At 34.5% G+C, this 23059-nt stretch overlaps 3 protein-coding genes and 1 long non-coding RNA gene across 5 annotated transcripts in view; 3 read left to right on the top strand and 1 right to left on the bottom strand.

The window, feature by feature from the left end:
* Positions 1-23059, top strand: part of dipk2aa (divergent protein kinase domain 2Aa) — a 419818-nt gene that overhangs the window by 141361 nt on the left and 255398 nt on the right. The window lies entirely within an intron of this gene.
* LOC130240425 (carbohydrate sulfotransferase 2-like) lies at positions 5324-7783 on the bottom strand. The gene has a single exon (XM_056471928.1). The coding sequence runs from the start codon at positions 7251-7253 to the stop codon at positions 5859-5861; it is 1395 nt and encodes a 464-aa protein (XP_056327903.1). The 5' UTR covers positions 7254-7783; the 3' UTR covers positions 5324-5858.
* The window catches only part of pls1 (plastin 1 (I isoform)), a 60610-nt gene continuing 46266 nt past the window's right edge, over positions 8716-23059 (top strand). Inside the window, exon 1 of one of the 2 annotated variants that reach the window (XM_056471909.1) lies at positions 8716-8951. In XM_056471909.1, coding sequence (XP_056327884.1) covers positions 8882-8951 — 70 coding nt within the window. In that variant the 5' untranslated portion in view covers positions 8716-8881. Of the gene's footprint in view, positions 8952-22626; positions 22782-23059 lie in introns of those variants that run through there. The other variant, XM_056471917.1, reaches the window with a different exon arrangement.
* LOC130240450 (uncharacterized) lies at positions 10959-12717 on the top strand. Its single transcript, XR_008838769.1, has 3 exons — positions 10959-11112; positions 11752-11803; positions 12609-12717. It is a non-coding gene; the product is annotated as an uncharacterized LOC130240450 (long non-coding RNA).

Below are 23059 nucleotides of genomic sequence, written 5' to 3'. Positions count from 1 at the left end.
AAATAGTTACAGGTTTCCAGCTTGAAAATATTTGCGTTTTTTAAAGAAACTCAAACAGGTTTGGGTGAATCTTTAAACATCAAGTGTCACATACATGATCTATCAAAAACATAATTCTACTATGCTAAATCTTTGCTGATTATTATTATTTTTAGAGATAATTATTTCATTTTAATTTTAAATTTGTTAATTAATCCAATTTTAATGTTATTTTGTATATTGACAAGACTTAAACCATACAAAATTCCTTTATACCCTACAGGTTTCTTTGTTCCGTTGAACACAAAAATTGATATCTGTAAAAAAAAGCTAAAAACCAATAACTATTGACATCCATAGTAGGAAATCAAATAGTAAGAAAGTCAATGTTACAGGTTTCCCCCAGCAGCAGAAGAAACTCAAACAGGTTTGGGAAAAGTGGGGGAAATTTTCATTTCGGATGAACTATCCCTTTGAGCATTAAATGTCACATACATGATCTATCAAAAACCATTCTAATATGCTAAATTTGTGCTGAATATTATTATTATTGGAGATAATAATTTCATTATTAAATTTTAAAATTGCTAATTATTCTAATGATTTAAAAATCCTTATTTTGTATATTGACACAAGAATTTATATTTTGAAGAAACCTAAACACTGGTAACCATTAACATCCATAGTAGGAAAAACAAATATGAAAGTAAATAGTCACAGGTTTCCAGCTTGAAAATATTTGAGTTTTTGAAGAAACTCAGAGAGGTTTGGGAAAAGTGGGGGAAATTTTTATTTTTGAGTGAACTCTCCCTTTAAGCATCAAGTTTCACATATCTACCAAAAACATAATTCTAATATGCAAAATCTTTGCTGATTATTATTATTTTTAGAGATAATTATTAATTAATTTTAAATTTGTTAATCTAATTCAAATGTTATTTTGTATATTGACAAGACTCGAACCACACAAAATTACTTTATGCCCTATAGGTTTCTTTATTCCGTTGAACACAAAAATATATATATATAAGAAAGCTAAAAACCAGTAACCATTGACATCCATAGTAGGAAAAACAAATACTATGAAAGTCAATGGTTAAAGATTTCTTTATTTAAATAAAAAAATAATAATAATTTTATAAAAATCTGTTTTTTCTTGTTTTTTTTTTTCATTTTTGGGTGAACTCTCCCAAAATATATGAATATTTTGAAGAAACCTCAAAACTGGTAACCATTGACATCCATAGTAGGAAAAACAAATACTATGAAAGTCAATGGTTACAGGTTTCTAGCTTAAAAATGTTTGCTTTATTTATTTTTGGGTGAACTCTCCCTTTAAGCATCAAGCGTCACATACATGATCTATCAAAAACATAATTCTAATATGCTAAATTTGTACTGATTATTATTTTTTGGAGATAATTATTTCATTTTAATTTAAAATTAGTTAATTAGTCTCATTTTAATCATATTTTATATTGTGACAACACTTAAACCATACAAAATTACTTTATACCCTATCGGTTTATTATTCCATTGAACACAAATAATTTGAAGAAACCTAAAAACCAGTAACCATTGACAACCATAGTAGGAAAAACAAATATGAAAGTGAATGGCTACAGATTTCCAGCTTGAAAATATTTGAGTTTTTGAAGAAACTCAAACAGGTTTGGGAAGAGTGGGGGAAATTTTCATTTTTGGGTGAACTCTCCCTTTAAGAACATGTTACAGAACCTGCTGTTATACACAAATTAATAAGAAACAAACTGAAATAATAATTCCTTTAAATAACACACGATTAAATGATAATCAACTGTTTTCTGTCATCTTACTCTGAAGTCTGAGAAACAAATTTGACTCTACAAAGTGAAAGACAACACTTCATCACGTTTGCATCCCCACTCTTGTGTGTTTTGAATGGAAATGAATGGAACATTCAAGCGTAACGAGACAACACTTTGGGAAAGCGAGATGTTAATGTCAATACGCCCGGCAGGAAATATGAGAACTGTATATAAACACAGCGATAAATTTATAGTATACCTTTACGGATTATCAACAGTGTTATTTGAAGGATATGCAGATTGTGTGTTGAAACATTTGCATACTTTCAGAGTGACTGAGTTACCAAACCACAGAAGCGAAGATATAGACTTGGAAATGTTCAAACTGATATGCTCACATTCATTTCCTCTTCACTTAAACCGTACTGATATACTTCGAAGGGAGCTGAAATTAAACCGAATTTGTCATCAGAAAGCATTTCTACTCGCTACATTCACTTTAGGAATCGTATTTCTTTTCTCTCAGTGAAATGAGGGCAATATTTTTCCTTTAGCATCTGCAAAAAAAAAAGCAAATGTTTCGCTTTAAACAAAAAATAGTAAATACAGATTTACTGGAACTGAAAGAAAGCATGTCACTATCCAGTGTTCTTAACATGAGCCGCATTAATACAGCGGTTGGGTCATTCCTGTTATGCAGTACAGCTGAAGCATAGCCTGGAAGATTTTTTAGAAATATTATCAAGTCAAACTCAGGCATATAAAAATGTAATTATAACTCGCATAATAGGATGGAAATAAAGAGCTAAAGTTAGTCATTGCTTGAAGAGACTGACTGCTTACATAAAGAGTTTCGACTTGAAGTGAAATTATGTAAATTTATCTCATGCTGTCACACACATATACACATCTGGACTGAGACAAACAGAATAATACCAAAAAACATGACAGAATTCATTAAATAAACTGCTAATGCTGTTTTTCCTGCCCCAAACTATGTTATTTAATGGATGATGTAATTTTTGTTATGAAAACCAATTGAAAAGGGAAGGATTGGAAATACAGCAACAACAAAAAAAGGTGAGTGGATAGATAACTTCACCCCAAAATGTACATACAATACTCAGCATATATAAGTACACCCCTTACAAATCTCTCTTTTAAATTGATATTATTAATAGGAAGCTATACAATATTATAATTGTGCATATACATTGGATTAGTCAGTACTAAAGCCACATCTGGAGCTTATCTAATAAAATAACTTACGATAACGGTCCAAAAACTAGTACATGTTATAGAAAAATATTAAATACAAATTCACAAAAGAGGAAAAATGAAGAGAAGCAAAGAAATATAAAAATTTTGTTGAAATTTTGTAGGTTGTAATTGTTTTTTTTGCAATATTTTTCTTGAATTTTATTGTATTATCTTTCAATCTCTAAATATGTTTGGTGACTAAAATATTTTACTAAATATATCTGTTAAAAAAACCTGTTTCATTTAAATGCACCAAAATACTTTGCCTATATTCAGAGAAATGGATCAAAATATTCATTTTCAAAGTGGGGTGTACTCAATTATGCTGAGCACTGTATGTTATTTCCAAGTGAATAATGTAATTTGTTATGAAAACCAAATGAAAATTGAAGAATTGTAAATAGAGCAACAATAAAAGGATGATAGATAATTAGCTTCACCCAAAAATTTGCCATTTTTTTTTCATCCTAATGCTTTGTATATGATGCTCAGCATACATGAGTACATATCTCTTTTAAACTAATACTTCCTATGGATGCTTTACAATAAGATATTTTTGTATATACATTACACAGGCCCGTAGGCAGTGGGGGTTCAGAAGTCCCACCCGTCACTGACAAAGGTCCAGAATTTGTCCCACACATGAGCTCATTTGTCCAATTTTGACTGCTATGCCATCATAAATAGTGAAAAGGCTTTAAGACCAAGCGGAATTCTCTACTGGCTGTTGTGACTTCAGCTAATCAGTTTAGTTCAATGCAAACAAGTACTTTTTATTAAGTCAACCATCCAGCTGTGCAAGAAAACATAGCATCTGACATAAGTGAAGTCATCTTTCGCTGCTCTATTGTTCTTAAATGGAGAAAACAGTCTACAAGTAACTTTTATTCTAAATCTTGCACCTTCATCTTGAAACAAAGAACGACCAATAAAAGGTGTAAAGCATCAAACGGGGCCCATATTAAAATTAATTTGAAAACTAATTTGGCTATTGTTGTTTTCCATGAATTTTCATATGTACTTTTTTTACAAGAGAGGCTAGAAAATTTATGAATCTCTACATTTTTATTATTATGTTTGAATTGTTATCATTTAAATGGCCAGATTCTGAGGAAAGTTCTGAGTAACGGTGGGCCAGTTTGTTATTTGCATAATAAATGACAATAGGCCGCAGACTTTAACAGATAATTTTTTTTTCCTAATGACAAATGATGTGATAAATTGGTTTTTTAAAAATTAATTGTTGTATTCATATACCTTTATTGTAAACTTTAGGAAATATTTTTGGTACATCAAAAAGTGTGGTTATGATGACCATCCGACAAGCTAATCCAGCTTAAAATGTCACTAAAATGCAGTATTTAAAGTAAGAATTATTAGCCCCCCGGTTTCTTTCCCTAATTTCTGTTTAACGGGGAGAAGATGTTTTTTCAACACATCTAAACATAATAGTTTTAATAACTTAAATCTTATAGCTTGAAGGGGCTAATAATTTTGACCTTAAAATGTTTTATAAAAAACAAAAAATAACTGCTTTCATTCTAGCCGAAATAAAACAAATAAGACTTTCTTCAGAAGAAAAATTATTATCAGACATACTTTGAAAATGTCCTTGCTTTGAAAAACAGTTTGAGAAATGTCAAAAAAAAGACACAAAATTCAAAGGGGGGTTAATAATTCTGACTTCAACTGTAAATCTCATGATTAAATAGAAAATGAGGTGAATAACTGCATAAAGGTCACTTTTTGAGAAAAGAGAACCACTCCTTTCACCAGGCTAGCTACGGGCCTGTTACATAAGACAGTACCAAAGCAAAAACTACAACTAATCTAACAAATTAACTTAAGCTTACATTGGAAAATTGTTGAATATGTTAAAAAAATTAAAATAAATAAATTATATATATATAATCTTAATACAGCAGAAAAATCAAGAGTACCATAAAAATAATATATTTTATTCAGTTTTTTCAATATATAATTTGAATTTAATTGTACTTTTTTTATATTCTTAAACATGTTACGTTACCAAACACTTATTTTAATAAATATAATAACATTTATTCATTTAAATGCAAAAATATATTGTCTATATTCACTGAGAAGTTGCTAAAAATAATAATTTTTCAAAAGGAGGTGTACTGATTTATGCTGTGCACTCTACATGAAAAAAATAATAGCAGCATTTTTAATTAAATAAATGTTTTACCAATTATTTTATTCATTTAATTTATATAAATGTTAAATAAATTAAAACTCATTTAATTTAAATCACATTGTAAAAAAATAACATCGACTCACATTTTTAGAAAACGTTTTTAAATTAACCCACTTAATATACTTATACTCGGATCCAATTTTAATCCCACAAATTAATACAGTCATGAATATTTACCACATAACTGGAATGACCCCTTTCTGAGTATGCTAAAAGTCTACAAGAACTGGAGCACATCTCTGATGACTCCATATTTCTATCTTAAAAAGAAAATAAGCAAGATTCGCCAGTCCTGAAAGCAGTGAATGCCAATTGTAAACACTTTGATTAAATAAATATATTGGCATAGCTTTAATGAGCAATAACACTTCGTACACAAAAGGATTTTCTTGTTTTTTTTTTTCTCTCTTATTTGGTCAAACATGTGGTGATGCACATATGACATTCTGGTCCCGAACATACAGTACGTGGCTGTGCACGGTATGATGCAAACAGATACATTCCACTGAGCCATTAAGCATAACATAAATAACAGTTTGTACAGGACGAGTATCAGGCTGTGATCAGCACGAATGCAAGAAAAAAAAAATACATCAAACGTCTTTGGCGGTGATTTATATTTTGGGCACTGTCAATAATGGCCTGCTCAAATCCTTGGCCTCGCCGGCCGTGCGAACACGTAGATATCCTAGCAGAGACATGGAATGCTGACAGTATTCTTCCACCTGTCTGATCTGTTGATAGTTGAGCACAGTTCTCCAGGCGCTGGCCGCCTGCGTGGCGTTCCTTGAGGACACGATGAAAGGTTTGGTAGAGGCGTTGGGTCCTGTTGTCATGTTCATGGCAAAGATCTCAATGTCGTGATTGGCTGAAAGATTCACAAATCGATAAACATTCCTAACAGATCTGACTGGGTTTTCCACCAGGTCCTCGTAGCGCACCGTCATGTACTTGCCTTTGCACCAGTTGGGCGGGTGGAGAGCAGTTTTCAGCGTTCTGGACATCTGCTCGCAGATCACCTCCATGGCTCCGATGGAGTGGTAATCTGAACCGTCTTTTTTGTTCATCTTGTGGTTGGGGTCCACGAATGGCACACGTCGAAGCTTGGGGTCTCTGCTGCGCACCACCTGCAGATTCTCCCGAATGAGTCCGTGTCTTGATTTAATCCTCGAGTTGGCCACCGCCCGTGGGTCTCGGACCAAGTGGATGACTTTTAGATTGAGCGAGGGGTCCTCCATTAGAGGCGCCAGAATGTTGACGTCCAGAATGCGCACTCCCTTTATCACGATGGTGTTGTATTTTAAGCACTCCTCCTCTAGCATCTGAAGACTCTGCGGAGGACACTTTTTGCAGACCTTCTCGTCCACCATTCCCACCACATCCTTCCTGTAGGATGAGCAGAAGGGGTAGGAACAGATGACTTTATTGATGGCGGCCCCGAAAAGTCCCAATGAGGTTATGTTCTTCCCTCCGGGGCTGTTGTACAGCTGAAAAACTGAGAAGTCACACCTGTAAAGGGAGCTTAGCATGTCCCGGGCTGCTCCTTGGAGGGATACGGCGTCCCCCGGGTATAGCTTTTGCCAAATATGCCACATAGGCTCATACAAGAAAAACACATCAGGGTTTTGGTTGAAGAGCTCCCCGAAAAAAGAGGAGCCAGACCTCCAAGTGGTCAACACATACACCAGCTGCCTTTTCTTGACCTGCGGGGCTTTATAAAGATAGCGGATGTCTGATCTGCTTTGGAAGTTCACTCCCTGCATTGGCTGATTGCACTGCTGTGGCTCTTTGGTCCATTTGTAGTTAGCCAGGTTCAGCATGGTTAAAGCCACCAGCAGAAAATAGGCCAGAAACATGATTATCTTCTTCCGCCGTAGCACTTTCATCACAATCCCTGGGTTGGCTATTATTTTGGTGTGGTTCCTCGCGCAAGGCTTGTGTTTCCTTCCAAAGCCAGCATTCTTCTCCCATGGTGGTGTGAATTTTAGAGGGTAGGGTTTGTTTTTCATTTATGACACAGGCGAATCAGGGATGTCCTAAACACAGCTGCGGAGAATCACACGCGCCGACGATGGCATAGAGGAAAGCGTGACATCTGCCCCAAGCCCATGCAATCGATTATCGATTAGGTGGTGCGTGGGAGAGGAGGGAATGCCCGACGCTCCAAAACACTAGACGAAATGAAAACAAACCGCTCCGCAATGCGCAGGGTTTCATTCGGATGCGAGGCAGCGGATGCCGTTCGTAATATATATAACGGGTTTGCAATGCAAAGTCAAGCTTATTTCGTTTGCTTACCGATGAAAAGCGGCGGGGGGATTCATCCCGTTATCACAGCTCGTCCGGGCCACGAGCTGGGCTAAAATGGCGATATAGATGCGTGCGCGACCATTTGAGTGCCAGCACGAAATCACGTAGTTCCTTTTAAATACGAAAGAACCAAAAGAAAAGGCATCTCCCCTCGGAGTGGTACCTCTGTTGTCCGGGCGTACGCTATAACTAATTGGTACTGCACGAAGTCAATGGCAGCAAAGGGAGCAAAAGTTCCGCCTCCTGTATGCGCTGATTGGTGGAATGATGAGCGTCTTGGCGTTTTCTCATGACGCTATTGGTTTTTCTCAACATCAGTCAGAGCTCTCGCTCACATAGACTGCTACATAGCAACATAATGCACTATAAATCATAATAAAGTGTGATGTTTTCCATTAAAGTGCACGGGTTTGTCTGAAAAATTAGGTATATGAAATTGTTCTAATTCTATACACATCTATACATTTTAAAGACGTATATAGGACACTTAAGTGTCAAATTTAACTGTTTAGGTGAGCAAGATTTAAAGGCAAGTGTTATACTTATTTTACATTACTATTTCTCTTTATATATTAATATAATGATCATATGATATAATACTGTCTATATGATATAATGCTGTCTATATGATAGAATAGTGTCTGATGTAGTTGTGTGTTTTTTTAATTAACCTCTGCTCGTGGGGATTCCCTTTGTTTTAAAGGTTGCAAACCATGTATTAAACAACGATTGTTTGTGTTTAAAATCAGTGTAAGCAGAAATGTGTTACGTAATGTGAGAACAATGACATAGTGATAGTTAATTCGCTACAAATACCCAAACAATGCCTGTTCTGCTAACTGCTAGTTAACGTTAGCGGCTAGCGCCACTTGCTGGTCGTTTTCCATTATCTGTTTTTGTTCTCTCTGCTTATTACTTTCCATTAAAACATTAATGAACAATAATAAGAGATTGGTATAGGGGGAAAAAAAGTAAAATTCTTGACTGTCTCGGGTTGTGTTTGTGAAAGTAGATTTGGATAATACATTAGGCAGTTGCAGCAGCGCATTAGGCTGGAGTTCTGCCACAGTCATTGCTTCAGGCAACTTAGAGAAAGTTGTATTGTGTGGGGTTGTGGGAATGTTTGTTCACAGAAAGACTGAACACAATTTGGCCAATACAGACTTGTTTCTCTGTCTTTGTTTCTACTTTATTCTTTAGAAGGCGGTGATGCTGTACTCACCACTATAGTTTATTCGCCTTGATCAGTGTGTGATCTTCAAGCAGGTTGTAGCTACTGTTGATCTGTGGATTGTTGTCTGATATTTCAGTTATCTAGAAGAAAGCCATGGCACTCGTCACCAGAGGACTCCATAGGATATTCTTGTGGACCAAAAGACAAAATAATACAATTACAGGTGAGATAAATGTTATGCTTCATAATTTCGTTGCAAAGTAATGACATTTTTCTCATCAGTGTGGCATCTACTGAACTCTGTGTGGTTAAAGTCCATTTTCAAATGCTTTCTATATGTGTATCACAGGTTATTAGTTATACTGTAATCTGATATTATGCCGCTAATGACATGGAAAATTATCTGTCAAACAGCCTTTTCTTTCTTTCTTTGATTATTTATTATTATTATTATTATTATTATTATTATTATTATTATTATTATTATTATTATTATTATTATTGGCCGATGCAATGGCGCAGTAGATAGTGCTGTCGCCTCATTGATTAAAAATCTTCTAACTTAATCCTTACTTAAATTAACAAGAAGTTGAGCTAGTTTACTGTAGTTTATCCACAAATGTTTTGAGTATTTGGAGTAGCTTATTGGGTTTAAGCAGTAGTAGTATAAAACAATTGCAGCATCCTAAAATTTATTAGTGTATATTTATATCCTGTAATTACACCAATTCTTTGTTCGTTCTTAAAGGAACACTCCATTTTTGGGGGTAAATAGGTATATTTTACAACTCTCCTAGAGTTAGCTGAGTTTTGCAATTTTTTAATCCATTGCGATCTCTGGGTCTGGCGATGATCACTTTTAGCTTAGCATAAGTTATTGAATTGGATTAGACCATTAGCATCTTACAAATTAAAAAAAAAAAGTTTTGATAATTTTCCTCTTTAAAGCTTGATTGTTATGTAGTTACACTGTGTACTAAGACGGTCTAAAAATGAAAGTTGCTATTTTCTAGGCCGAGATAGCTAGGAACTACCGACGGAAAATAAAAGTTGCTATTTTCTAGGCCGATATAGCTAGGAACTACCGATGAAAAATGAAAGTTGCTATTTTCTAGGCCGATATAGCTACACACTAAAAAAAGTTGGGTTATTTATTTAACCCAATGGTTGAGTTAAAAATATTTGGTGCTTTGTTGGGTTATTTTAAACCTTTTATTGGGTTATTTATTTAATAACTCAACCAGTTGGGTTACGATTTTTGAATTTCAACAGTCAAGTGATTGCACTGACACCGAACTGCTGTATTAATATGCGTACGTGATGTTGTTCTTGCGTTATAAAGTTTATGTAAACTCTAATGCAGTAATATTGTTATTTTTTTTAATCAAATTGCCTCCTCGTGTCGTGTTTTTTTTTTTTTTATATCAGTTTCACCTGGACTCTTAATTATTGATAATACAAGCGTGCGCGCTTCATAGCCGATCTATGCGGATAAAAACGCTTTCTCTACCTCCGTGTTCATCTCTACAGTTGTTTTGGAAGAAATGATACACGTATTTGAGATATTCCGCCGTAATTTTTGTTTTAAGGACCCAGCAGAGACATCAAACCGGAGTCGCGTCCAGTCTTGTTGAAGGTATGTTATGTTATGTTGTCTAAAACACTGTCCTTTCGCTAGGAAACTATATTGTAACAACTAAATGCTAATATAGACATATATGTGCTACATTTTGTTCAGGAAGTTGCTAATTTTCCCAAGAAGTACGGAATCCGAGCATTATATTATTATTGGTTATTCGCCGCTAGAGGGCGCTGAATGGATCGCAACGTGAGAAAGTTATCCTGGACGAGCAGAGCAGAAGCTTGCTACATTGTCTTTTATCAGAAGAGGATTCATGATCCATTTCAAGGTACTTGATTATTAACTATTGAAAGTTAAATGTTATTATTACTGTTTGTGTGTACTATATTGAAGGCCCTGAAAATTGCATTTTCCCTACATCTTATACTAACCTACAGGGATGAAACCACAACCCTGATAATGTTAGATGCTAATATAAATGTTTAATCGGTTATATATGTCATACAACAATTAAATATAGGCTTAAAAATTATATATATAAGAATTGTAACATATGTTAGCCTTGTATAATAATAGTAGTAATATGTGCTAATAAACAATAATACAAAGCCCTTAAACATACATGTCCTTGCCCAGTTTTCAATTCAGGTGAGATTTTAGTGATGCTGTGACCACTTAACTGATAAATGTTGTCTGTCAGCTCATGTTAATTTGTGGTTTATTTTATTTGTTGTTTGTTTGTTCATTGTAGGTTGCTCTGGACAGAGCGAGCTTTAATCCTCCTTGATAATCTTGTTGAGAGGTGAGAAAACAACAGCTCTGTATTTTGTAATATTTACATGATGTAAAAATGCACAGATACACACACTTGAGCAGTATCATATACTGTAAAGGTGTCTTTACATCACCATATGTCTTAAAATCAAATTGTACAATTGTAATTCTTCTGTAAATGCATTTATACTTCTCTGGACAGCACCGGTAGTGTGTAAAGACACAAATTCTTTCAACACCTCTTTCAAAAGTGTTTCTGTGCCTTATTTGAGTGTGAATTTGGTATTAGACTGTATCAGGCATGAGGCCACAGGTAATTACAGATGACTGATACAGAGTCTAAGCACAGTTCAGAAATTTCAGAACTCCACTCCTGGAACATTTGACCAAATAAATTGCGATATTACAGACATTAACCTATTTATATTAATTATTGCGCTATGACAATTTACTGACAGCTTCCAGTTATTTCAGTAGAAATCTGTGATCAGGAGTTTGACTCTTTTGCAAGTTTCTGAGCATGAGAATTAAGCACACTGATGACCATCAGTGCACAATTGACCATGTCAAATAGACCTTATTTGCCCACCAAATTTGTAAATGTGATGCACCTTAAGAACTTAAGACTAATCCTGCAGCTAAAAGTGCACATTTTCATCTGTTTAAGGTACCCCTGGAGATGACCACTTCCAGTTATCTTTTCTCCATTGCTAAACTGGGTAAATACATGATTTTTGTTGTTATTTGGTTCGGCATACATGTGCAAATTTAAAATTTCTGTTTTAAGGTTGGAGCGAACAACATTTGGTATATGGAGGAGTAGGTAACTAAACCATTCTTGGTGTGAAAATCCATAGCATTTTTTCCTCTGAAGTCAGTGGCGATGATCAAGTTTTTGATTTGCTTTGTCCTTTAAGTTATCATCTGTGGTCAGCAGAAAGAATAAAAATATCAACAACTTGAGGGTGAGTAAATAACGAATACACCCATAAATCGGAGAAACGCCCATACACTCATTCAGCAGCAGAGGCGAATCCATCATGTCCTGGAGCTGGGTCAGTTGGCATTGCTGTGTGAAGTTTGCATGTGCCTCACAGTCCAAATGCATGCAGTATAGGTAAATTTAATAAACTAAATTGGCCGTAGTCTGTGGGTGTTTCACTGATTTTTGGGTGTATTTATCCATTTACTCACCCTCAAGTTTTTGTTATTATTATTTTTATTTCTGCAGACCACAAATGATAACTTTAAAGGACAAAGCAAATCAAAAACTTGATAGTCCCCACTGACTTCAACAGAAGAAAAAAATGCTATAGAATTTCACTATGGACCAAGAATGGTTTAGTTACCTATATTGTTCAAAATATCATGTTTTGTGTTGATCTGAGGAGAGATTTAGATCAAGGGAAGGGTGAATTAATGATGACAGAATATCCATTTTGTGTAAAATATCCCTTTTAATAAGTCCAGTGTACTGTTTGCATGGCATGGATTTAAGTGCTGTTTTTGTTTATTTATTTTTAGATTGCTCAGGACAGGTATTTTATACCCACACACCAAAGAAACTTTTTGAAGTTTGGGGAGATGCATCACTGCGGACCCTCTCGTATTGCAAAAAAAAAGAAGAGAGCCTTGGATCTACCAGTTCAAGCAAACATTTAATCTGGTGAGACAATCCTGCATAACAGCTCCGTTTTAATCCCAATTTGTAGCATTTCACCTTTGATATGAGGGGCTTGTTTTGAGATTAATTATTGTGTATTTTCTGTTTGATATAAAGACAGCCTTGAAGATTCCACTTTGGAGATGGTGCTTTAACTACTCAGCCAGCTATCATTTCTCCACTGCCATATACAGATTGTGCAGCAAAATGGTTCTGCCCTCATACCAGGAGGCAAAACAAGAATTTGTTGATTTGTGACTTCTAGGTGCATTATTTATGACAATAAATGTTGGACATTATTTAATTCATGTGTGTATACTTGTATTTCGTTCAGTACTTGGGGGAGGAGCAACAGAGACAGAACCCTCTTGTCCTGCTGCTTGGGGATGAACTAAACTGCTCTCAGGCGTTTCTTATTGTGGGTGTGCCACTAAATTTATGGATTTAAATAAAGCTTTGCCAATGTAATAAAAGTGGTGTATTTTTTTTAATTTACATATAAAGATTACTACTACTACTAGAATAATAATTTTTTTATTATATAGTGGTTAAGCCACTTTTTGGCAAAATAACCCAACAAATTAGTTATTTTTATAACCCAAATCGTTGGGTTAACCTTATTAACCCAATGGATTGGGTTGAAATAACCCAACAGAAGGTCGGTGCCAAATTGACCCATCTATGGGTTACCTGTTGGGTTATTATTAACCCAACTTTTTTAAGTGAGTAGGAACTACCCATAAAAAATGAAAGTTGTTATTTTTAGGCCAATATAGCTAGGAACTACCGACGAAAAAAGAAAGTTGCTATTTTCTAGGCCGATATAATGTAGGTAGGAACTACTATTGAAAAAAATGAAAGTTGCTATTTTCTAGAACGATATAGCTAGGAACTACTGACAAAAAAAGGAAAGTTGCTATTTTCTAGGCTGATATAATGTAGGTAGGAACTACTATTGAAAAACATGAAAGTTGCTTTTTTCTAGAACGATATAGCTAGGAACTACTGACGAAAAAAGGAAAGTTGCTATTTTCGAGGCCGATATAGCTGGGAACTACAGACGGAAAATAAAAGTTGCTATTTTATAGGCCAATATAGCTAGGAACTACCGACGAAAAATAAAAGTTGCTATTTTCTAGGCTGATATAGTTAGGAACTACTGATGAAAAATGAAAGTTGCTATTTTCTAGGCTGATATAGCTAGGAACTACAGACGAAAAACGAAAGTTGCTATTTTCTAGGCCGATATAATGTAGGTAGGAACTACTATTGAAAAAAAAGAAAGTTGCTATTTTCTAGAACGATATAGCTAGGAACTACTGATGAATAAAGGAAAGTTGCTATTTTCTAGGCTGATATAATGTAGGTAGGAACTACTATTGAAAAAAATTAAAGTTGCTATTTTCTAGAACGATATAGCTAGGAACTACTGACGAAAAAAGGAAAGTTGCTATTTTTGAGGCCAATATAGCTGGGAACTACAGACGAAAAAGGAAAGTTGCTATTTTCTAGGCTGATATAATGTAGGTAGGAACTACTATTGAAAAATATGAAAGTTGCTTTTTTCTAGAACGATATAGCTAGGAACTACCGACGAAAAATAAAAGTTGCTATTTTCTAGGCTGATATAGTTAGGAACTACTGATGAAAAATGAAAGTTGCTATTTTCTAGGCCGATATAATGTAGGTAGGAACTACTATTGAAAAAAATTAAAATTGCTATTTTCTGGAACGATATAGCTAGAAACTACTGATCAAAAAAAAGAAAGTTGCTATTTTCGAGGCCAATAGAGCTATAGGAACTATTGACGAAAAGGGAAAGTTGCTATTTTCGAGGCCGATATAGCTATGAACTTCCAACAAAAAGTGAAAGTTGCTATTTTCGAGGCTGATATAGCTGGGAACTACAGACAAAAAATGAAAGTTGCTATTTTCTAGGCCAATATAGCTATGAACTTCCAACAAAAAGTGAAAGTTGCTATTTTCGAGGCTGATATAGCTGGGAACTACAGACGAAAAATAAAAGTTGCTATTTTCTAGACTGATATTGTTAGGAACTGGCGATGAAAAATGAAAGTTGCTATTTTCTAGGCCGATATAGCGAGGAACTACCGATGAAAAATGAAAGTTGTTATTTTTAGGCCAATATAGCTAGGAACTACCGACGAAAAACGAGAGTTGCTATTTTCTAGGCCGATATAATGTAGGTAGGAACTACTTTTGAAAAAAATTAAAGTTGCCATTTTCTAGAACGATATAGCTAGGAATTACTGATGAAAAAAAGGAAAGTTGCTATTTTCGAGGCCGATATAGCTATAGGAACTGCAGACGAAAAATGAAAGTTGTTATTTTCTAGGCCGATATAGCTAGTAGCTACCGACGAAAGATGAAAGTTGCTATTTTCTAGGCCGAGATAACTAGGATCTACTGATGAAAAATGAAAGTTATATTTTAGGCCAATATAGCTATAGGAACTACTGATAAAAATAATGAAAGTTGCTATTGTCTAGGCTGATAAAGCTAGGAACTACTGACGAAAAATGAAAGTTGCTATTTTATAGGCCAATATAGCAGTAGGAACTACCGATGAAAAATGAAAGTTGCTATTTCATAGGCCAATATAGCAATAGGAACTACCGATGAAAAATGAAAGTTGCTATTTGCTTGGAACTACACTCTGGCACAACAATCAAGGAATCTGAATAGCAACTTTTAATTTGACTTAAACTGTACACAATGTAGGTACAGAAGAGTCTAACTTTAATTAAGAAAATTTGGTAATTATATTAAAACAAGGAAATTATCTTTGTCATACTTAACCTACATCCTGTTGCATGGACGTAGGAAATGTGGAAACTGATCCTCTTTTCAGAGCGATCAATAATGCAGGTGGACACCCCAAGGCTGATGAGTCTCTTAAAGGAGTCAGTGCTGTATTGGGTATCAGTGAAACATTCTTGGGCCTCGAAACGGACGCTTTCCTGCCTGTTGGTTCATCCAAAATATTTTCCAAAGAACGCTTCTTTAACATAAGGAGAACAGACTTTTTTTATTATTATGGATAGCTCATAGATATTTTAGTCCATGGCAATTGTTGACTGCATCTCTTAAAAACAGGAAGTGAGGAGATTTGTGAGTGGTAAGTTGATAATGTGTGCTATTTTAAGAGCTTGTTTTACTGACTCGGCTTGAATAATGGTGTTAATGATGATCTTCCAATCTCCTCTTTTTCTTTCTTTCTTTTTTTTTGTTTACTTTTATTCATTTTCTCCGTATCAGATCTAAGACATGACCTACATGATACCGTTTTCATTTTAATCATGTAGCAATATATAATTTACAATATGAAATGAAAGTTATTTAATTTATTATCCTGCTAATTTTGTAGTGTGTTTTACTTAAGTCTGTTGTTTTATTTCATTATTTTAATATGTTATTTAATATGTCATTTTTTTGTGCATTGTTTTAAGTATTTTGTATAACTTATTGAGTTTCAGCTGCAGTAGTAGTATTAAACAATAACAATTAGCATACTAAAATGTATTAGCGTATATTTAACTTATCCAACATATGTTTTATGTAGCCAATGCCCTTCCAGCCACAACCCAACACTGAGAAACACTTAAACACACTCTCACACACATACACAATGGCCAGTTTAGCTCCCGAAAGAAACCCAAGCGAACACGGAGAGAACATGCAAACTCCACACAGAAATGCCAGCTGACCCAGCCGTGGCTTGAAACAGCGACCCTCTTGCGTCTTGAGTTTTATAATTTTTTAATTCATTCAGCTGATCTCCGTGTCTATTGAGAGCACGTTTAGCTTAGCTTAGCACAAGTCATTAAATTGGATTAGACCATTAGCCTCTGGTTCAACAACAACATAAGAGTTTAGATAATTTTTCTCTTTGAAGCTTGACTGTTCTGTAGGTACATTGTGTATTAAGGCAGACAAAAAATGTAAGTTGTTATTTTCTAGGCCGATATAGTTATATAGGAACTACAGTCTCGTTCTGGCACAATAATCAAGGAACTTTAATAGTAACTTTTCATTTTCTGTTGGTAATACACAATGAACTTTTTTTGTTTTGAACTATTTATATTTTTGCAGTTTTTTTTTTCTTCAACACATTATTTATAGTAACTATAGCAATGGTTATTTTTTGATGGCTAACATAAAACATAAGTTAATTTCGTTATTTATTTTCAAAAAATATTGTTATTATTATTAATGATATTGTTATTTTTTCCTGTTACTTTTGTAGTGTGTTTGTCAATTAGTTATCAGTTAGTTTTGTTGTGCAACAAACATCACGGTGGCGCAGTCACAGCAAGTAGGTCGCTGGTTCGAGCTTCGACTGGGTCAGTTGGCATTTCTACAGTATGTGGAGTTTGCATGTTCTCCCCAGGTTCGCGTGGGTTTCCCCCGGGTGCTTCGGTTTCCCCTACCAGTCCAACGATATGTAGTATAGGTGAATTGGGTAGGCTAAATTGTCTGTAATGTATGAATGTGAATAGGAGTGTATGGGTGTTTCCTAGTGATGGGTTGTGGCTTGAAGGGCATCCGCTGCATAAAACATATGCTAAGTTGGAGGTTCATTCTGCTGTGGCGACCCCTGATTAAGCCGAAAAGAAAATGAATGAATGAATAATTACTATTTTATTTTATTTCACTAATTATTTATACTATTATAGCAGTTCCAACATATTATTTTAGTTTATGTCCCGTGTATACCCTTTAATTATTTGAAGTGGTTTAATCAAGAAATGGGGTATTGTTTGTTTTCCCCTCTTTCTTACATCGTCTTACTTTGTACAAATGCTGTATTGTGCAGGGTCATGTTTAAAACATGAAGCCCTGCTGTCAAACATCTGTCAGCTGAGGTTTCTTGTTCCTCCTCCAGTGCGTTTAAAGAGACAGTTCATCCAAAAGTGAGAACTTACTCATCATTTACTCACACTAAAGTGGTTTTAAACTGAATTTCTTTCTTCTTTTGAAAACAAAACAAGATATTCTGAAGAATGTTGGGGAAAAGCAGCTACTGACATTCATAGTAGGAACAAATTAGTTTTTTTTTTATTTATTTGTGTTCAAAGGAAGAAAGAAACAAGTTAGGACTGTCAATATGGCCAAAAAACGAAATTGAATTTCCAAATTTCTTTCTTGAATATCTGCTTGTTAAGTGTAAAGTCACGCGAAGCAGCTTCCGAGTCGAATCACTCTATCAAACTGTATGCAGAGACTCAACAAATGAAAATAATAAACATTTACAAGGGATGTAATACTTTTGAAAATCACGATCACAATATATATATATATATATATATATATATATATATATATATATATATATATATATATATACACTCATACAATTGACGTCAGAATTATTAGCCCCCCTTTGAATTTTTTTCTTTTTTAAATAATTTCCAAATGATGTTTAACAGAGCAAGGAAATTTTCTGAGTACGTCTGATAATATTTTTTCTTCAAGAGAAAGTCTTATTTGTTTTATTTCAGCTAGAATAAAGCAGTTTTAATTTTTTTTTAAGGTCAAAATTATTAGCCCCCTTAAGCAAATTTTTTTTTTGATAGACTACAGAACAAACCATCGTTATACAATAGCTCGCCTAATTACCCTAACCTGCCTAGTTAACCTAATTAAGCCTTTAAATGTCACTTAAGCTGTATAGACGTGTCTTGAAAAATATCTAGTCAAATATTATGTACTGTCATCAGGGCAAAGTTATTTATAATATTATTTATTATAAAATAAATCATTTATTAGAAATGAGTTATTAAAACTATTATATTTAGAAATGTGTTGAAAAAAATCTTCTCTCCGTTAAACAAAAAATAAAATGGGGGGGGGGGTGCTAATAATTCAGGGGGGCTAATAATACTGACTGTATATCCATGCTTGATATCCGATGGCCAGAAAGTGATTCGTTTTTTAGAAATTGTTAAAATATTAGTGGCAAGTCCAGAGGTTATTAAGTACAACATGATATTATATGAAATTCACTTTAATGTGTCATATGACTAAATAGAGGTCATTAACTAATATTTTCTCAATTCAAATGAGTAGCATCACAACTTAACAAGCGGATAAGCAAACTCAAGGCAATAATGTTATAGGGAAAAGTACTATTGCTTTCTATGTCCACAAGAGGGTGCATGCGAGCACAATCAAGCGTCAATCAAGCATCACATCTTTTATTGAAATTAAATGACACTGACTTTTTAAAGTGCATAACGTTTGTTCTTTAATAAAATGAGATTTCCTTAATGTGGGTGTAAGGTAAATTACAAATCAAATAAAACTGAGTGCATCAATATCTCGAAGAAATGATGCTTTAAGGCAAAATAGGGGAGAGCGGAGACGAAAGTAACAAATCGATTTTCTCGAAACCCTGACATCATTTGCTTTTCAGGCTGTAACAGCACATTCTGCATGCAACCCTTGATGGAGCTGCCAAATATCATGTGATTTTGGGACCGTGTCCTGCAGTTAGGACAAAATTTCAGTTTTTAAGTGCAGAAAGTAAATTATTGCAGCGTTTCTTTTTTCCTTATTACACACAATAACCTTTTCCCTCGGACCAAGTACCGCAAAGAAGGACAGCCCTGAAGTGGCCCATAACTGGATTAAAGATAAGCGCCACACATGGGCCATAACCGGCCCAAATCTCAGCCAATTTTTCACCCTTAACTGGCCCTCATCTGGGCCAAAAAAGGTTCATTATTGGTACCGATTCTCAGCCATAAGTTAACCATATCAACACCACCCTTTAACCAGAAACCCCAAAACTGAGCCATAACCCAGCCTAATGACACCTAAACCATGTTAACAAATAAATCACAATAAATCTCAATTCTCAAAATGTGTTTATTTAACAATAATGCACAAGCCAAAGAAAAATATGACAGCTAGAATTGTTCACGCAACTGTGAACGCTATTTTAGCTGCCAGAACAACATCAACTAAATGAATTAAAATGAACATAGCACTGAAATTGAAAAAGTTTGGGGTCAAAAGTTTGGGGTCAGTTTTTATTATTATTATTATTGTATATTTAAAGTCAAATTGAAATAAATAATTTCCCAGTGATAGGTTGCGGCTGGAAGGGCAGCCGCTGCGTAAAACATGTGCTGGATAAGTTGGCGATTATTCCGCTGTGGCAACCCCAGATTAATAAAGGGACTAAGCCAAAAAGAAAATGAATGAATGAAATAAATAAACAAATAATATTTGTTAATGCATGCTTGCACATTTAAAATGCATATTTGTTTTAATAATGTAATTTTGTAACCATATCTGAAAAATGAAAGCAACCACTGTCAGCCCAGATCCAGCCCACATCTGACCCACGTGCATTTCATGCATTAGGTATATTTCTCATTTTCTTTATTTTATAGCTTGTTTCACTGACTCATATATAAATCAATTATTATTATTATTGTTACTATTTTAGTCTTATTCTTATAATCATTACATATGTTTCAGAGAGAGAGAGAGAGAGAGAGAGAGAGAGAGAGAGAGAATAAAAATCTTGCCTGGATATTGTGGATATTGCTACACTGACCTGGGCCACACACCTCCAATCCACAATTGGCCCAAATGTAGTTTGCCGTCATGCATGCAGTGCCATCATTGCCATGCATGGCCCACATACGGCTGACATTATGCATGCCACACGTCAGCAGTGCCATACTGAGACCACATTTGGGCCTGTCTGCTATGTGGGTACTGGACAAGTTGTTGAAGCTTATCCTTAATCTGTTTATTAGGTAGCTTTTTTTCTTCTTAACAAATCACACAATCACAAATCAGTGTGTTGAGGTAAACCTTACCAGATACAATGTCTAATCTTAAATGAACTAGCATAGGTGCCCCTCAGGGTTATGTTTTCTCTTCTGTCCTGCTTACATTTATATACAGATGATTGATTTAGTCTTCATGAGACCAATACCATTATTAAATACTCATGGAAATGATAATCAGAGAAATTAAAAAGTAAAAAAAACGGTTAATTACAGTCAAGTAAATATCCATGGTAATGTAATCAAACAAGTGGATACCTTCAAGTATCTTGGGGTGGTCAGTGATCGTACAGTGAGCCCACATTGACTATCTCTGCTCAAAATAACATCCAAGACTATATTTTATACTCACTTCAAAATCTAATTTTGCTGTTTTATTAAGCAGTTATATGTGTGCAGGGTATGGCGAACCTGCAGTTCAATCAAAGGCAAAACTTGCATGTCTTGTCAAAGTTGATGTATTTCAGTCATCAACAATCAATGTATGAGTTCTTGGTTTTTACAATTGGCCATGTTTTATCTCCAGTGTAAAAATGAATGCCATCAGAGAAGCGATACAGAGTTTCTTTATGTAGAAGTACCAATACAAGACATAATTTATAACTGTATCTATTGCATTGGACTTTATGGTACTTTTACTTTACTTTGTTGTCTATTGTTATGTGTGGATTAAGTCTAAGACAAATTTCCTGCAAAGTACAATGAACTATTAACGCACTTAATGATAACAAAATGTGCTCCTTTTTGGGTGAACTATCCCTTTAACAGTACAGAGGAGTGACTGGTGGTAGAATAATATTTTCCAGCTTGTTCTATTGTTTTATGGGTGGTGATTCCCTCTTCCTGATCCTCAGGTCAACTGATAAAGTCTTATTGCGGGGCAGGAGGGTATCATGAGGTTTTTGTGATCGCTGCACATGCGCCATAACCAGTCATTCCAGTTATAAGACCGGTTAATCAGCTGATTTTACTTTTATCAAAGAGCCCTTCCAGATTAATTATGCTTATGGTTGTGCAAGTTACAAGTAAACTTATGTGATCCTGGACCACAAAACAAGTCTTATGTCGCATGAGTATATTTGTGGGATGAGCCAAAAATACAATGTATGGTTGAAAATAGTCTATAATTATTTTTTTTATCCATAAAATCATTAAAATATTATGTAAATGTTCCATGAAGACATTTTGTAAATTTTCTACCATAAATATATCAAAACTTATGAGTAATATGCATTGGCAAGAACTTAATTTGGACAAGTTTAAAGGCAATATTCTTAATATTTAGATTTTTAAAAATAAATATATAGATAGTATGTGGTTTATAGTTGTATCTGGGTTAAATATTGTCCTTTCCTAACAAACCATACACTAAAAACAAAAAAAAAAAAACACTCAGAAAATTAAAATGAGTTATGTTAAACACAATTCTTTCGTTTTTTTTTTTTTTGGAGGGATAACTCAGTTGTTTTAAGTTCAATCCACTTTGTAAATACAATTAAGTTAACTTAATTTATTTGTGTTGGGACAACATGAAAGAATTGTGTGCAACCCAGCATTTTTCAACAGTGAATGAAATTTACTGTTTGTTCAACCTACTTATTTAAAACAACACAATAATTACTATTTTATTAATTTTGGGGGGTCAACTCAATTGTTTTATATTCAATCCACTCAAATTTGTAAAAACTAATAAGTTAACTTAATTCCTTCATGTTGTCCCAACACAAATCAGTTGAATGGAGTGCAAGTGTACATCTTTTTTTACAGTGTACATCAACAATAAGCCTATATATTTCGCCTTAAAATCTCAATTTCCAAAAATGGAGTGGTTTTGTGGTCCAAGGTCACATATGATCTTTAATAATAAAACCAGTCAAATGTGAAGTCTTTGGCCAGGAAGTTAGTGTTAAGTGAATGAGAAAGGGTAAAGTATGCTCGCGTGTCACAGTTAGATTTAGAACTAGTTGCAAATGTCAGCTGACGCAGCGTTGGGTTGGGTGTTAAACGTTAACTCCAGATCTGTCTTATAGTACAACTCCCTCACCTTTAATTGACATCAAGGGCCAAAGGTCTCTTACCTCCCTGCTATCTTCGTGAGCTCCACGTACACGGTAAAACACGACAGACGCCACTGCAAAGGATTCGACAGGAATATCCGCATCTTTTCTTAGTTAATCTCAGGAAAAGTCAACAACGTTTTGGAGAAAGGTATCATTTCCATATGACACAGTGGTGAAGCTTTGTCCTAAAAATCGTATCTTATAAATATGCGTATTTTTATGTCTAAATGTTTGGTAGCTTTTTTTTTTGTTCAGCATTCTGTTGATTGAAGATAATGTTGGTTTCTGCTGTTCTAGGATGTTAAAATGGCGTGCGTTTCGCAAGTTCTTTTATAGATGTTTTCCTTGCGACTTTTATGGTCTCATATAATTTGTGCATCTACATGCTATATTTGCTCTTGTAATAATCATTTTTAACACCTCAGT

Source organism: Danio aesculapii, chromosome 2, assembly GCF_903798145.1.
Source record: "Danio aesculapii chromosome 2, fDanAes4.1, whole genome shotgun sequence".
Lineage (NCBI taxonomy): Eukaryota > Metazoa > Chordata > Actinopteri > Cypriniformes > Danionidae > Danio > Danio aesculapii.
This window is presented reverse-complemented; position numbering and strand designations above follow the sequence as displayed.

Coding starts and splice junctions, on each gene's coding strand:
- LOC130240425 (XM_056471928.1), bottom strand. CDS start 7,253: ATGAAAAACAAACCCTACCCTCTAAAATTCACACCACCATGGGAGAAG.